The sequence below is a fragment of the Podarcis raffonei genome, chromosome 11 (genome assembly GCF_027172205.1).
Source record: "Podarcis raffonei isolate rPodRaf1 chromosome 11, rPodRaf1.pri, whole genome shotgun sequence".
Classification (NCBI taxonomy): Eukaryota; Metazoa; Chordata; class Lepidosauria; order Squamata; family Lacertidae; genus Podarcis; species Podarcis raffonei.
The window spans coordinates 15,325,561-15,342,949 of NC_070612.1; the positions used below are offsets into that span (position 1 = coordinate 15,325,561).

General features: G+C 43.0%; 1 protein-coding gene and 1 long non-coding RNA gene across 5 annotated transcripts in view; both read left to right on the top strand.

Moving 5' to 3' along the window:
- Positions 1 to 13,017, top strand: part of MALT1 (MALT1 paracaspase) — a 40,770-nt gene extending 27,753 nt beyond the window's left edge. For all 4 annotated transcript variants that reach the window (XM_053408810.1, XM_053408808.1, XM_053408807.1 and 1 more), the window contains 7 exons: positions 1,571 to 1,748; positions 4,117 to 4,191; positions 5,071 to 5,198; positions 8,007 to 8,156; positions 9,499 to 9,656; positions 9,833 to 9,958; positions 11,387 to 13,017. In XM_053408810.1, coding sequence (XP_053264785.1) covers positions 1,571 to 1,748; positions 4,117 to 4,191; positions 5,071 to 5,198; positions 8,007 to 8,156; positions 9,499 to 9,656; positions 9,833 to 9,958; positions 11,387 to 11,842 — 1,271 coding nt within the window. In that variant the 3' untranslated portion in view covers positions 11,843 to 13,017. The remainder of the gene's footprint in view (positions 1 to 1,570; positions 1,749 to 4,116; positions 4,192 to 5,070; positions 5,199 to 8,006; positions 8,157 to 9,498; positions 9,657 to 9,832; positions 9,959 to 11,386) is intronic.
- A 2-nt stretch (positions 13,018 to 13,019) lies between these two features.
- The window catches only part of LOC128423537 (uncharacterized), a 74,619-nt gene continuing 70,249 nt past the window's right edge, over positions 13,020 to 17,389 (top strand). Inside the window, exon 1 of the long non-coding RNA XR_008332790.1 lies at positions 13,020 to 14,294. This is a non-coding gene — a long non-coding RNA (uncharacterized LOC128423537). The remainder of the gene's footprint in view (positions 14,295 to 17,389) is intronic.

The following is a 17,389-nucleotide window of genomic DNA, read 5'->3' on the forward strand; positions in this document are numbered from 1 at the left end:
AATAAAAAAGTGCAAGTGTTAACCAAATGGAGTACAAAGTACTGAAAAGTAATTAGCTCAAAATATTGAGCTTTCTGATGGTCTGTCTTAATGCATGCTTGGTGGAATACCCAGCTTTACACATATTTCAGCAGTGTTGAAACAAATGCACTGGCTATTAGCTACTAAAGTTGTTGACATTTGAAACCTTAGGCAACTTGCAACCAGGATACCCATGAAGCGCCCTGCTGGATCTGGCCAAAGCCCATCCAGTTGAGCCTTCTCACAATGGCTAACCAGATGCCTATGGGAAGCCCATAAATAGGACTTGAGAGCAACACCTTTCCCCTACTTGCAGTTCTCAGCAGACCACCACTTCCCCTGGTGAAGGGAGCGCCCACCTTCTGGAATGCCCTCCCCTAGGGGACGCTCAAGGGAGGTAGACAGTAGTAACCTTTAAACACCTTCTTAAATCACACATGTTTACTCAAGCTTTCCTGGATTCTTGACTGAATTAATCTTAATTAGCTGTTTGTACACCACTCATTTTTGTGTGTGATATATAGTTTAGTGTTGTTTTTGACTTGTTTCCCCAAACTAGTTTTAAGGAAATTTTACTTGTATTTTATTCTTGTATTTCTTTTGTTTTTATTTAACCCAGTTCTCTGTGTGCATGTAACACTTTTGCACTCAGCTCCTGGTCTGTGTTTTAACAGTGGGGATGATGCTCGTTCACTGTGCCAGAATGCCCTAGTTTGCTGTTATAGCCCAAAGTAGGTCTGGCTCTTAGTTCTTTACAGTTTATGAGTAGTGAACAGAAAGAGAATTGCCTCAAAGATTCGTTCTTTCCAGCTTCGTTGATACTATTCTATCTTTTTTCACATGAGTGGATGCTTCCTGTTTTGGTTTTTTGCATTTTTGAGTAGTGCCCTTTGAATGTTTGTGGAACATGAAATAATGCTTTATTGCAGGGGTTGGACTAGATGAGCCTCCGGGGTCCCTTTGAACTTTACAATTCCATGACTCTGATTGGATAGGTAGAGAACCTGTGGCCCTCTAGCTGGACCACAACCCCCAGTAGTCCTGACCATTGGCCATGCTGGAGCTGATGGCAGTTGTACTTCGACAACATCTCAAGGAACATAGGTTCCCTACCCCAAAGTTTCTGCATTTTGGGGGCTTACCTCCATACCCAGAAGGACTTGTCCTTCTTGTAGATGCTCACAGTGCTCACCATGATATTTCATCACCTGGTTACTCCCAGAAAAGTGTCATTTGCAATGCAAAGTGCAAAACATAAATGCGCAGCTGCTGCTTTCCTCACTTCAGTGTGTTGTATAGTAAAAATGTGCCACTATATGTGTATAGCAGTGCACAAGGCTGTTGCTCACCTCATTCCAAGAATGGGGAGATTGGAGCACATTCAGCACCTGCTTTCAGTAAATCCACTGCCCCACTTACGGCAAGTGTGATTTTAAGACTATAGAAAACTGCCTTATTCTTGTTTTCTTTGCAACTTAATTTAATTGAATTAGTTTGCTTAATATAATCGCTAAAAGCTATTTTAACTGTGTGTGTTGTTTCTCCCCAGGGCTATTATATTATGCTGGCCATGGCTACGAAAACTATGGTAATAGTTTTATGGTTCCTATAGATGCCCCAAATCCCTATCGAGCCGCAAACTGTCTGTGTGTACAAAATATTCTCAAACGGATGCAAGAAAAGGATACTGGCCTCAATGTATTTTTACTGGATATGTGCAGGAAAAGGTATGTAATTGCTTTCATCACCTCCCTAGTAGATCAAGGCTCAAGAAGCCATGTTGGCGCTAGAAAAACAGGCAAATGGAACAGCTGAGAGGTTAGCTTTTATTAACTCAACCATCTGTATGCAAGTGTCACAACCTTTCCGTTTTCTTCTCCAGGCTCGGGAGAGTGAAAGCAAAATAACAGGGAATAAAATAAACTTGCTACATGGTCATGTTTGACTTGTTGGGTCAGTCTCTGGGAACAAAGGAGGGCATGATTCGCAATCCAGATAACGGTGGTTCAGATAAAAATTCTTTTCTTCCCACTCAGAAAAAAACTGTTTTGATTACCACACGAAAGCAGAGATGGGTAGCTTGTTCAAAATACTGAAAGCTCCTTTCTAACAGATGAAGCTGACATCCTATTGACTGGGAAGGTGGAGTGTCAGGCTGGCATTTTTTCCCTCTGAGATCTTGCCGTGATAGTATTTCCCTGCTCTTCCTCCTCCCAGCTAGTAGGGAATATTAGCTAGGAAGTGATAACAGCTTTTACTTCAAGCCCCTCCCAACTTTCCTGGGCTATTATTATTATTCGTTTCATTTCTATACTGCTTTATATTGTTAAGAAAACATCTCCCAAGCAGTTTACAACACACTGAAACATCAAATAAAACAATCCAAAATAAAACATTACTGAAGAAAGTCATATATAAAGCATACACTCAAAGCAACGTAATTAACAGGAAACTGAAATATTATTTAAAAGATTTCAAAATAAAACATTGCTTCAGGCAGGCCTGAATCTTCAAAGTTCTGGTCAGGCAGATTCCAGCTGCTTTTCATGTAAGTGTAACCAGTAGCCCTGTTCTAGGTGTTGTTCCATCCAGTCATCGATGCCAAAGCAAAGCATTTTTATAGAGCTTGTGCACCATTTTGGGTTTGGGTGCTTCGTAACAGCATCACCACCCTTGGCCTAACTCTAGAGAGGTTTCAGGGCAAAAAGCATGAGTGTGGGGTCTTTTTCTGCCAATGAGCATGGGCAAGTGTCAGGGAACTTGGATGCCTGTGGTGGGTGGTGCCCGAAACAAAAGGCAGCTGAGCAGCAATTTCTTTTGTACATTTCCACCAGGCAAAAACCAGAGGTTTCTACACCTGCGCATCTCTCCAACAAGGCAAGCAAGAGGCATTGATCACAGTTCAAGGACATATTCCAGCCAGGCAAAAGCACTCAAGGAGCAGGCAGAGCGGAGCCAGTGAGGGGGCAAGGCCTGGGCTACATTTGGCCCCTGGGCCTTTGGTTCCCCAGCCCTGCCTTTAAAGACTAACAAAATTATTGTTAGATAGGATTCTGTGGGACAAAGCCCACTTCATTAAATGCATAAAGTGGTTACTCAAGCAGGCAAGGATATATACCCTGGATACAGACAGGAAATGGAGGGGGGAAAGTAAATGTAAGAGAAGAGATGCAGTAGGTGTAGCTAGAGATGTGAAGACCCATAGTGGAAAATGGGATCAGGGGCCTTTTCTCTAGGCATTTCAGTACCATGCAGAGCACAAATGGTTGAAAGAAATGAAAACTGGTTTAAATTTTGTATTTATCTTCCCCTTTTTTCAAACAGTTTGCAGGGTTATTTTCTGCTCTCCAGAGTTTCTCTTTTTCACTGTGGTCCTTAAAGAGGGCTTTGGGTTTTTATTTCTGGGCATTTCAGGGCCAAGATGGGCTTCTCAAGGCAGTTCACAATATATACAGTCATAAAACAGGTTAAAACTCAGGTGTACATAATGAAACAGTTCGTTTCAAATCAGTGGCAGCACTAAGAACACAGACTGGCATCATTGTCCATTAAAAAGCAGGTGCAAATAATTCTTTAAAGCCCATTTAAAACCAACTCTTAATGTATATAATACTGAATGGCTCGCAAGACTGATTCAAGTTCTGTACTTTAGGGCAGTGATGGAAACCTGTGGCTCTCCAGATGTTGTTGGACTTCAACTTCCACAATCCCTACCCATCAGCCATGCTAATTGATGCTGATGGAAGTTGGAGTCAAACAATATTTGGAGAAAAACAGGTTTCCTGTCCCTGATTTAGGACTGGGCTCTTAGGATAGAGGGGAGACTTTTATGCAACTGCAACATGAGCAGCTCATGAATGTGGAAGGAAGCACTTTGCACTGATTCACCAAAGCAAATTTGCTTAGTTCTCTGTTGCTTGATTTGTTAAAGGAAGTGATGGAAATGGCAGAATTTGGGGGGAGGGGGGTTATATAGAATTTTCTATCTGTGTAATAATGTCATGGCTTTGGATATAAAAAAACATTTTGTGTTATCCTCAACTTGCCCCAGATTCAGGCTGTTCTTCTCATTTTGTATTCTTACATTTATTAAAGGAATGAATATGATAATACCGTCCTCATCTTGGATGCCCTGAAGGTTACAGCTAACATTGTTTTTGGATACGCCACGTAAGGCTAATTATTGTACCTGCATATTTTGTGTGTGTGTGTGAACAGAATGATTGTGTTAATGTGTTATGAGCTAACCAAAATACCCCTCAGTATAGAGATGGATAATAAAAAGACAACAATCTGCTTGTGTTCCAGCAGACCTTTATATATCTTGTGGGCACATTACATTTGAGAAAATCTTTGAGTTGTATTCAGGTTTAAGTAGACCCATTTAAATCAATGGCATTCAAGTTAGTTATGAGTAACATAAGACCCAGTGATATCAGTGGGTCTACTCTAAGCATGATTTAAGTCCGGATTGAACCTTATGATTTCATTTTTGGATCAACTTTCAACCTTGCATGTGTGTGCCTCTCCCACTTCAACACAACATAAACATGGTACATTCCTTTTGCTGTTTTATCTGAGTGCAGCATCTCCCTGACCACTTGACCGAAAACCCAGTTCAAAAGGCTGATTGGGGTGATAAAAGGAGATTGTGCATTCAGATAAATGTGATGTGCCTCATTCCATTAATTGGGGAGTTGAGAATTCTTACCTGATTTTAACACCTGTTTTACAGACAAGATAATAGGCCTTGCTCTGGTGTTATATTCAGGTAACGGACCAGATCAGGCCCAATTGCCTTCTGGATCCTAGCAAATTGTATCCTGGCGGTGTAAACATTTCTGAGCAAGCATTAATATTTATTAACGTTTCTTGTAAAAGTATACTTTATTTGTATACTTTATTGTGAAACGTGAACTGATTTTTCAGAATCCTGTAAAGTCCTTTTTCTTTTACTTTGACAAAGCAACATTTTTGCCCTCTGCTGTGCTGCGGTTATAGTTTCCCCACCCATCTTATGCCTCTTGCTGTTGTTAATATGCATTTAAGGTGCCAAGGAGCGGAAGCTTTTGAAATTCAGCAGTCTGGCTTAGCCAATGGGATTTTCATGAAGTTCTTGAAGGAACGCTTGTTGGAGGACAAGAAAATTACTGTGCTGCTGGATGGTGTAGCAGAAGGTAAGGAAGCCCTATGAGAAGTATACCTGAGCCACTAGGGAAGTTTGCTTGATTGAGAAAAGTGTGGTGCAGTGGTTAGAGCAGGGGTGGGGAGCCTGTGGGTCTCCAGATGTTGCTGGACTACAACTCCCATCTATTCCTGAAAACATTGCCATTGGTAAGTGATGATCAGAGCTGTAGTTCAGCAACTTTTGGAGGGCCAAAGGTTGCCCACATCTGAGTTAGGGGGGCTGAGTAGAACTAGGGAGACTCTGGTTCAAATCCCCACAGAGCCACAAACTCACTGGGTGACCTTGAGCCAATCACTATTTCTCAGCCTAAAGGTTAAGGGACCCCTGACCATTAGGTCCAGTCGTGACTGACTCTGGGGTTGCGGCGCTCATCTCGCTTTATTGGCCGAGGGAGCCGGCATACAGCTTCCGGGTCATGTGGCCAGCATGACTAAGCTGCTTCTGGCGAACCAGAGCAGCGCACAGAAACGCTGTTTACTTTCCCGCCAGAGCGGTACCTATTTATCTACTTGCACTTTGATGTGCTTTCGAACTGCTAGGTTGGCAGGAGCAGGGACCGAGCAACGGGAGCTCACCCCGTCGCAGGGATTCGAACCGCCGACCTTCTGATCGGCAAGTCCTAGGCTCTGTGGTTTAACCCACAGCGCCACACGCATCCCGCGTCTCAGCCTAATCTACTTCAAAGGGCTGTTGTGTGGATAAAACTCCTTGATGGAAAGGCAGAATACAAATGCAGTGAAGTGTAAAACATTTCATTTGCACATTTGAGGCCTTCGGAGCAAACTGTGTGTTATGCACAAATGCATGTAAAAGCTGTTTTGATTTGGGGGGGGGGCGGTTTACAGCCAAAAAGCAGCCCTGAGAGTCTATAATATTTTTTAACAGAAGTTGAAAGCAGGGGCAAGGTATATGCACACCTATGCTTCACTCTTTCTTTTCAAACTCCACCCCCCCCCATAGCAGCTCAAACTGCTTGTTCCTAGATGAGGATAAAGAACAAATGTACACCAGCCTTTGTAAATAACTGTTTTGGGACAGCTATGTCTGTCAGCTGAAATACAGCCTGATCCCCGTAACCTTTACTTCCTTGAGATGAGATGAATGGCCTGCCCCAGTGCACCCTGTGTTTCCTACTGGTTCTAGTCAACAGAAACTGCCAGCAGAGGATGGCTGTGAAGACAGCCTGCTGGCAAACAAGACAGGCTCCTTTTCCCCCTCCCTGAGGAGCAGCCTGACAGGGCAGATAGAAAACAGCTGCTGGCCTCGAGAAGGTGTCAGAATTTCTTAGAACTCGGGAGAGAAGCATGGGGGTGGGTGGAGGGTGACTGGGCAAAAGGCAAGCAGGAAGAAAATGTTTGTGGGAGACTGGAATGGCAGGTTGACAACAGGGAGAAATGTAGACTTTGTGTAACCAATGCCCTGGGTGGGAAACTGAGTGGAAGGAGGCTGGAGCCTAGTGAGCTGCAAACCATACCTGAAGAAAGGTAGTTCTCTTGAGTTCCTGAAGGGAGTGGATGCTGACACAGACCTCATTCAGAGGACTCCTTTGCTTCAATGTGGTCCTGGAAGCGAAACGCAAGAAGGTCCCCGTCCCCCCCCCCCTTTTCTGCGGAAGGCAGAAGTGAAACTGCCAGACAAGGAGCTGCCAGATGGCAATAGCTGGATGCCTAAGTATTCTTGAGTGGGACCGCTGGCTGACTATTGGAGAGTGACTGTGTACAACCCTAATTCAGGGAGGCTGCCTTCACGCCAATCAAGACGTACTTCTGGCATTGCTGGGGGTGGGGGTAACTATTGGAGTGTGCTATAGCACTTAATCCCTAATAAAAGCTGTGAAATGAATTGTGTCCATATGCAAAAGAATAACAGGGCTGTGGGAATGGTTGTGTATGTGTGTGTGGCTTTTTGATGTACCCCTGCCCTTGGAAGCACAACGTATAACAATACTACTAACACATTGGGGTAGAAAGGGGGGATCAAATCAATTGTGCATGTTTGCTTTGTAGGCACAGAGCGATAGATGCATCCAAAATGGTGGCATTGTTTTTTAAAGGCATACTTTATCTCCTTTCACAGCCCCAGAACACTGCTTCCAGCCAAGATAGACAGAACTAGGCGAGATGAGCCATTCGCCGAAGGCAGTTCCTTATATAGTAAATTCATTTTTTTAAAGTTGCTGAAGCGATGTTCAAAAACTACTACCGCTGCAGAATTTCCTTATGAAAAAGGCGGCTATGTAACAACATTTTAAAAACAGAGAGAGTACAAAGGTGTACAAAAATGCATTAAAATTGTTTAAGGATGCTAATGATGTGGCTGAAAATAGATGGAGAACCCCAACTAAAAAAAAGACAACTGTTGGAAAAGATTATCAGTCTAGCTTATCTGTAGTGTAAAACAATTGGAACGTGTATTCTTGTAAGCAGAGTGCTGCAATTAAGAAACATGTCTTTTCCTGGGAAGGATTTCATTGACTGGGGGATCTATGCCTATGCATGTGGGAGGGAGAAGATGAAGAAACTTGCCACGCAGCTTAATAAATGTTTGGGTCATAATGAATGCTAAAAGAGCAGGGGAGGCGGAGTTCTCATGGAGAGGAACTTGGACGGTATGTTCCGGACTGTAGTGAATTTTGAACAGCCAGGCTTGAATGCCCCTTTGAAATCAGGTTTGTCATGGAAACGCTGACACAACAATAACCATAGCAACATGGTGGCTCTTCTGGAATGTAGGTGCTTTAATTAGAATTTTCAGCAGCTTTGGTTCCCAGAAAATGATTTGCATCTTTTATTTTTAGATATGGGCAAGTGTCACCTTACCAAAGGCAAGCAGGCTTTGGAGATTCGCAGCAGCTTATCTGAGAAGAGAGCATTAACTGATCCTGTTCAGCAAACAGTAGCGTCGGCAGAGTCATTAGCGCGGAATCTGCAGTGGGCAAAAGCTCACGGTATGAGTGAAGATGCTGTTCAAGTTGATCTATAGCTCCCCATGTCCCAGGGTGTGGGTGCACAACAGCCTTATGTACATACTGAAATAACTTGGTTTACCTCCCTCAAATGGTTCATTTCCCTAGGTTATTTGTTCAAGGATAGCTAACCTTCAATGGAATACTTGAATACTGCACTCACCCTTGGCAAACTTTCCAGGGGCTGCATGCCACCAGTGGGTGTGGCCACCCCTACTCTTGCACTCACATGTGTGTACACACACATTCAGGGCACCTTCTCCAGTGGAGCCCCACACCCAGCAGATCAGCTGAAGAGCAGGGCTTATCATCATCCCCTCTCCGTTCATCAAATGATCATTCTAATATGCATGGGTTTGTATCCCCATCAAGGTTCTGGGCTGTGCAGAGAGTTCTACACATCTCTGTCAACCCCAACATCACCTCTGTTTTGTTCCCCCGCTTTTTTGCTGCCACTAAAATCAGTGGAGCCTTGGTGGGGTGGGGCTCATTATTTTTTTCTTAGCGGTCAAGCTCCCAAGCCAAACACATTATTACATTTGTATATCCCCCCCTTTCCATACAAAACATCCACAGTGGTTAACAACTATAAATCCCACAACAGGAAATAGCCAGTTCACAAAACAGTCAGTCAGTACAGTGATACCTTGGGTTAAGTACTTAATTCGTTCCGGAGGTCCGTTCTTAACCTGAAACTGTTCTTAACCTGAAGCACCACTTTAGCTAATGGGGCCTCCCGCTGCTGCTGCACCACCGGAGCACAATTTCTGTTCTCATCCTGAAGCAAAGTTCTTAACCCGAGGTACTATTTCTGTGTTAGCGGAGTCTGTAACCTGAAGCGTATGTAACCCGAGGTACCACTGTATTATAATGATGAGGGGACAGTGACATCCCATAGCCCAGGGGTGGCTAACCCATAGCTCACATGCACCCAGGTATATGAAGTGACCTTCCAGGCCCTCTCCCCATAGCTTCATCTCCTTATCTGCTCAGCTAATGATAACTTGTAATTCATTTCATGTGTTGCTAGTAAAGTGAAGGAGCAAGATCCTCTCCAGTAAAGTTACTTATCATTTTAGGGCAATAGCAGAACTGTTGATGGATGCCAGGAGGAGATGATCTGTGCAAAATGTATGAAGGAGTCTTGAAGACTGATTATAATCTGCTCCCATTAGTTTGTAGATCTCCTAGCTACTGAAATTAATCCTGATGTTCCAATCTGGATAATGACTAAGTACAGCATGAGGAAAGATGCAATTTCCCCAACTAATTTTGAAGGAGAGCATCTGTGTATTACCACTAATCAAAATGTGTTTGTTTCCAGAACTTCCTGAAAGCATGTGCCTTCAGTTTGCCTGCGGTGTTCAAATTCAGCTGGGTTTTGCAGCAGAATTCTCCAATGTCCTGATTGTCTACACAAGCATAGTAAAGAAGCCTTCTGAAATCACTGTTTGCAAAGCTTACGTTACAGATTTCCCCCTCGTAAGTTGGCATCAGGAGCTTGGTATCAGTTTATTCTTTACAGGATTATAAATAACATGAAATTTGCACTTTGGCCAAAACCCACATATTATATGACCTGGCAGCTAGAGGGTGGTTGTGGGTATATAGCTTTTAATCCTATAAGTTAATTTCTGCTTTTTAACAAATTTGAACAGGACTTGGATGTCGACCCCAAAGGGGCAAACAAGGGGACTCCTGAGGAAACTGGAAGCTACTTGCTGTCAAAGGACTTGCCAAAACATTGTCTCTACACTCGAATAAGTTCTCTGCAGAAGCTAAAGGTCATTTCACATTACTTTTGTCTCACAAACTCATTCTGTTTGGCACTTTTACATCAGCTGCTGCATGAAACAGATTGCATGTTTTACAGGCCCACACCCGTATTGGTAGCCTCCAGTTACTACTTGCCCTTTGAAATACCTCAGCATAAATGTATGATTTCCCTATGGATGCAGCTTTGCAGGTTAAGCCAGCAGAGAATTATATGCTAAAGGTCTTCAGTCTCGAAAGGTTCCGAGTCTAGATTTCTGAATATGGCTTCATGGATATTGGGGAAGGGCAGCAGGCTGCAGTAGGGGCTTTGTTTGTGTCAAGGCTGAGGTGGTGGCAGGTTCACAACTGCTTTGCTTTCTTGCTGCACCACTAAGGTCCCTTCCAACTCAGTTCTGCGATTCTAAGCTATCGGAAACAAAACAAATCAGGGCTCCGATGATGGCTGTGGCCCCATTTGCACTATACATTTAAAGCCACTTTATCACACCACTTTAAACCTTTGCTGCTTCCCCCAAAGAACCGTGGGGCTTGTAGTTTGCTAAGGTCACAGGTGATCTTAGAGTCCAATTCCCCTCACAGAGCTGCAACTCCCAGTGTGGTTTTGTATCAGTCCCTCTTCCCAGAGAACTCTTGAGAACTGCAGCTTTGTGAGGGGGAAGAGGGATCTCCTAAAAAAACTCTCAACACCCTTAGCAAACTACAGGTCCCAGGAATCATGACTGTTTTGAAGTGGCACGAGGCTGCTTTAAAGGCCTAGTGCAGATTGGACACTACTGTGAGGTGGGAAATAGGGGACCAGGAGCCAAATCTGACTGGGCAATGAGAATGTACTGGGTGAAGGAACTATTCTGATCAGTATAAAACTGCAGTATGTGCCATTGGAGTGAGGGTGGAATCTACATGATAAAAAACAGCTGGTGTCCCTTGGCTTATACATCATCCTAAATGATGAAGATATAGCAAGTGCTAAAATTGATTTATTTATTTTTTGAGGGGCAGACATGCTCATCTTTTGCTTTTGTTTCCCACGAAATGCAGATGTGCCGTTAATTCAGTCAGCATACAAAACTGATTATGTTAGTGAGAGTATTGGAGTTATCTGTGATGCAAAAAGTAGCTTCTTTGTGTTTAATTTTTGCAAGTTCCATGTGGAAGGCAAACTCTTAACGTGGAAAGTGGAATATCTTTAGCGGCCGGTGTAACAGTTGCTTTTAAAATACAGTGTCTGTGTGCTGACAGCAAAACGCTAGAAATAGGTTTCCAGCGCCCCCCCCCCTTTTTTTGGTCCTGTGAATTTGTGTAATTAGGAGACAAAAGCACTCTGATGGCAGTGAATGCTGCATTTGATGTGAATGCCTGCATTTCTTTCTTAGGGCATAACAGCTGCCATTATTATTAAGATTAATGATGAATTTTATTTTTTTATTATTTCACAGGAAGACTTAACCTTCACAGTTTGCCTGCACTATGAATACGCAGGAGTAGATGATGTTGTGGATGAAAGGAAGGTGGTTAACATTGGCAAGCCGCTCATTGCGAGACTGCGCATTCATCAAGGATACAGAAAGAATAGTTGTTTCCACAGCTTCTGCGGGCCTGACGGGCCTTGTTTCGCCCACTCGCCTGGTGCAGAGGCAGCTGGATATAGCCCCTCTCATCACACTCACCAGCCACATTGTTATACAGGTTTCCCCCAGCAAAGCCCTGCTCACTCAGGAAGTGTTTTGCAACCGGTGAGATGCCAGTGCAATATGTCTCCAAACAGGTTGGTCGCATGGACACCAACCTGGTCGTATCCATCCAATTCGAACCAAAGCAACGTACCTGTGGAGACGACAGATGAACTGGAATCTGATTTCTCAGGAAGCTTGAGGCTGTCTCATCAACAGTAGTCGAAGCTTCTGTGTGGCAGTTTAGCGGCAACATTCCTCAGGCAGCGATTTGCAGTGCTGCTTGTGTATCTTGGATTTTGGGGAAAGGGCATTAATAGGTCTCATTGAATTATTTAGCCAGGACCCCAAGTTGTTGGGATTATGAGTTGGCACATAGGTACTTAAGAAATCTTCTTGGACCACAGGAAATTCCCAGTTATTTTCCCTGATAAGGAAACTGCAGGGCATGTTGCAATACAGTAGTAAGAAAGAGTCTGATTGACTTCAAGCCCAGCTATTTATCATGGGAGAGTATGTGTACAGTATTCTCTTTTAACATGTTGAAAACAATTGGAACTGCAACAAAATGTTGCAGTGTGACGACGGTCTGCCTGTCCAGACTTCCAGCATTTCTACCCCCCCCAAACATTTTCCACCCTCTGCTCCCTAACAGTCAGCATTCCATGAGGCATTGAGCACGTATAGTCCTGTATTGGGTGGGGGGCTCACTCCCTTGGCGTTTTCACCTCTAGAAATTTTTTCTATACAAACTTTGGGGTTCCTCAAGTCTACTCATACCATCTGCATGGTGCTGCTGCTTTGGCTACATAAGCAATGACATAGCCTGAGCACTGGAAGTAGAGCAGTGGTTGCTAGACACTCCCCCGCCCCCGGGGATCACTTGGAAAATGCTGACGGTTTTGGTGAACTACATAATGATTTTTCTGCCCATGATTTTTAGTTGTATTTTTATTGTTTCTTTTATTTCTTCCGCAGGCAACCCCCGATTTGCACGGGGGTTGTCTTCCTGCCCCTCTCCCCACCAATACGTCAACAGAGTTTGCATAAGGCATAAGCCCACCCCATTGTACCCCTGATCTGCCCTCATGTTCTGCGTAATTGAACATGTGCAAAATGGTCACTGCCTGTTGCTCTTTTTTTGTATTAGCAACTTGCATCCAAGTTGCAATCAATACAATAAGAAATGAAATGCAAGAAAAATGCAGTTAAAAAGCAATTTGCATATTTAATATAAACATTCCATGGACCACCTGAGTAAAGCTCATGGACCACTGGTGGCCCACCAACCAGAAGTGTGGGGACCTCCTGACAGAGAGGGGATGATTTTGGAGGATGGCAGGATACCACTGGGTATCTGGTGCTTTCCCTACATGTCTAGATGAATGCATGGGAACTGAACGGAATATTGCTCTCATTCATCAATGATATTCTTATTTCTGTCCTCTGGAAGTTCCCGAACCTTTCCTCCTACAACAAGCACTGTATAAACAACCTTTGATTAAATAAAAGCACCTGCAGAATTTCTGGTCATTTGGGAACCAGTTTTGTTTTACATGATCAATGTCTGCAATTAGTTTAAAAGGGTAGGAAAGAGATTTTTGTGTGAGATTATAAATGCACCCCAGCCTCTTTAACAGTCAACAAGAGTGAATCAGCTTTACAGGTACTCCTCCTCTCATTTATACTGTCATTTTAAAAGCCCAGCATTATTATTAGTTTGTTCATGATTATACGCAAGGCAATAAATTCCTTTTTAAAAATATTTGTATATATGTACTATATTCAATAAGAATTTTTTAAAAGTTCAGCATTCCATTCTCTTACGTGACTAAAGGGCCTGTGGTATGTTAAATTTAGACTCTTAGCTGCATTTCTGGGGGAAAGGAATACTAGGCAAACTGAGGCAATCTATCCAAAACAATGCTAACTAAACATTAGACTTTATTCTAGATTTCTGAATCTTAGCACTGTGGAATTTTGCATGTGCTGGCAAATGTGCAGGAGAATTATGATACGAGAGGCTTAGCTGTATTAAGGGGGAGACAGTCGGGAAGTGGTTCGGAAAGTCAGTAGACAGCCATTGGGACTCTAGGAAGCAAGGAGGAAGAGAAGCCAAGGAACAACAGCTTGCAAGGTTGCAGGTAAGTAGACACTTGGGACGGAGCAGATAAGTCAGTGGCAAGTCAGTCTGGAGACTGGAGAAGATCTAAGCGGTGTCTAAGGAGCGAAGGTCTAAGAAGCTGTTGGGAGTGGCGGGTGATTTATCCAGAAACGTGATTTAGTTATATTTGTTTTAAATGTTTTGTTGATTTTATATTTGTTTTTCTTGGTGGTTTTATGTATATTTGTTTTTAATTGATTTGTGTATTTTAAGTCATGGTTTATATATAATTTGACTTGTATAATACTTGGGAGAAATTTTTTGAGAAGTGGGTTCGTACATTTTCTAAATAATTGTCGGAGGAATTTAAAGAGGTGTTGTATACAGTGGTACCTCGGGTTAAGTACTTAATTCGTTCCGGAGGTCCGTTCTTAACCTGAAACTGTTCTTAACCTGCAGCACCACTTTCGCTAGTAGGGCCTCCTGCTGCCGCTGCGCCGCCGGAGCACAATTTCTGTTCTCATCCTGAAGCAAAGTTCTTAACCCGAGGTACTATTTCTGGGTAGCGGAGTTTAACCTGAAGCGTCTGTAACCTGAAGCGTATGTAACCTGAGGTACCACTGTACCTGCCTTCCCTCTGATGAACATTCCTTCTTTTGCCACCCCTCCTTCCATGCCACTCTTCTCCTCTCAATGTGCTTGGGTCTGGGCTGTATCTTTCTGTCTTCCTGTGCTTGTAAGTGTAGTCATAAGAGGCTACACTGGCCAGCTTTAGCCATGCAAGAAGTTGGGCAGAGAAACAATGACATGTGTCAAGCACTGCAGCCTCAGGGATGTTTATACATCATATCCCCTTACCTTGTCTGATTACAGTTGGCCCAAGCCCTCTCCTTGATTTTGTTCAAGACCCCTATTTATAATTTCTGAGGGGAAGAGGTTGTTGAGAGTGAGGAAGAGGCACTTGAAGAAGAGACTGGATGCTGGAACAATATTGGGTGTGACCCAGGAATAGGACTTGCATGTCTGGTTGCTAAAAATTAGGATTCCAACTTGCAATTCAGGGCAGTTCATGGACACTGATAACTCGGGCAATAGGATGCAGATTGCATGTATATGTTGTTAGGCTTTCCAGCTTGTGGTTCAGAAAACCCAAGTGGTTTTATTAAGAAGAGGAGGGAGATTAACAATGCAATCCTATGCAGATCTGCTTGGAAGAAAGTCCTGTGGAGTTCATTTGAACTCCCAGGTAAATAATAATAATAATAATAATAATAATAATAATAATAATAATAATAATAATTTATTATTTATACCCTGCCCATCTGGCTGAGTTTCCCCAGCCACTCTGGGCAGCTCCCAATCAAGTATTAAAAACAATACAGCATTACTGTAAATATTAAAAACTTCCCTGAACAGGCCTGCCTTCAGATGTCTTTTAAAAATAGGATAGCTACTTATTTCCTTCACATTATGTGCAGGTTTGCTGCTTGAGTTAATAAGAGATTTGTTGTTGATGGTAAAGGCAAGTTTTAAATGTTCCGTAGTTTGGTAGTTGTCACTTTCTGAACTGGCCCCCATTAAATACCTTTACATCTTCAGACTAACGCAATGGTTAAATATTTCCAAAATGATCTGGTCCAATGGGAAGCCCTTTAAATGGCTCCTATGCATTTCCACAGCCTCCTAAGTGGCAAAGTTTTGCAGAAATGGAGTTCTGTAAACCCAGGCAAACCATAGGTCCACTTAGATAAGTATTGTTTGCAGCAACTGGCATCAGCCATCCAAGGTTTCAGACATAAATCTTGCCTGGAGGTGTCAGGGGTTGAATCAGACCTTTCATATAGAAATTGTATATTCAAGCAGTGAATTATGACCCCTGAATTTGAGCAGGGAGGAACTATACTATGTGACGGATTTAGGTGATATCCAGGGCAAAACCTTGTGAGCTCCTCAGAAAAAAAGGGTTGTCTTTTCATTTAGATCAGGACAAACTTCTAGCTTTCATGCTTTTAGGTGGAACGTAAAACCATTAATGAGCAGTGTACGTTTTGTGACAATGCAGAACTTAAGAGGCTGCTATGCAACTGGTCTGATAGCACTGCATCACCAGATGCAAGTCGATGATGCTGTCCTTTGCTTTCAGAGCAAAAGAATGGCTCTTAGAGGCACTTCTCCATCTCTAGTCACAATCAGTTCAAGAGGCCCACACACGCACACTTGATTAGTGTGGAGCTTGCATTGCCATGGTAACTATTCTCTTCACATACTTTTTGGCACTTGGAAAAACTCATTGGTTTCTTCCCACGATCTAAGAGATTGGAGCACTGTTCAGTGCCCTTGCAAGATTAGGTCTGTAATGATGGAAACAAAGAGATTGCTTCTCTCATGACGGACCTTAATCTTGCACTGCACTGAACTTCCTGCTCTAGTGAACCCTGCAAGCCCAATGGCCAATATTTATTGCTTGTAGCCATAGGCCATTGCAAATGCAGTAAAAGACCTATTAGCACAGGCATAAAACATGAATAAGTATACACTCTGCTTAAAATGCAATCAAGATTGAAACTTCCTGGGGTTAGATTTAGCTTCCTCAAATTAGCAAGTCACTAACAGTTTGTTGAAAGATTCTCACTTGGATTTTCTTTGCTGCAGTTGCATATCTTGCAGTTTGATAGTATATGTACTCCTATGGGTTGGATAACAGGTCAGTGACTCTGTTTTGCACTGGTCACCCACTCCATTGCATGCAATATAAAAGAATGGTTTCTTTTCTAGGACAGGCATACAGTGGGCAGTGCAATGAATGTTATTGGCATCATCTGTCTGGAAAGACAATGGCAGGAAGTCAAACCGCTGCGTTAGCAGCACTGAAGTGACTTCCCCAGGGCACATTTAGTCTCTGGCTAGACTAAAAACAAGCACATGAACACCTCTGTGCCCTAGCTACACCATGCATGGATTTTCTATATCATCACCATATGCTATGAGCCCCAGCCTTCCTCAAAGTTAATGTGAACCGTAAAGGCCTCCAACCCTCTCCAGTTTCCCATCAGCTGCAAGCTTGGCAACTTTGCTATCTCTGATTGAATCTGTGTTTTACCTCCACAAATCACCGCGTTTGCTTTGGGATTCAAGCTCCATCAGTATGGTACAGAGGATGACAACCATACACATTTCCAGAGAGAGAAATGGAATCCTTGTAAGAGCAAGCTTATTATATTTTACTTGCACTAAGGCACCAGATGTTCTTGTGCATTGCCTTCCGTTCTCAGAAGGACGTGCATAGGAGATGATAATGGGCGATTGCTTTTCTCTGTGTTCAAGGCAAAGATTTAATCAGCTCCATAGAAGTATCTGTCAGCTAGCCAGTTATGAGTTATGGTCACAGCTGTTGTACCATGGCCAGGAATATGGGAGGAGTCCCCTTATTTTGTGATTGTAAATTGCTCTAAACTGTTTTCAGCATTGTGTTTTAACAAGGCAGGCGTTCTTGTTGTATATTTGTAAATTCATATTAGAAAAATACACAAAGGTTGCTTCCAGACAACTTGTTTATTGAGCATTCATCCTGATTTGTTTGCAGGGAGATTAAGACAACGTTGGCTATTTAATAAGCATAAGGTTAGATGACGTTGCGTAAAGCGAGTGTTACTCCACACCTTCCA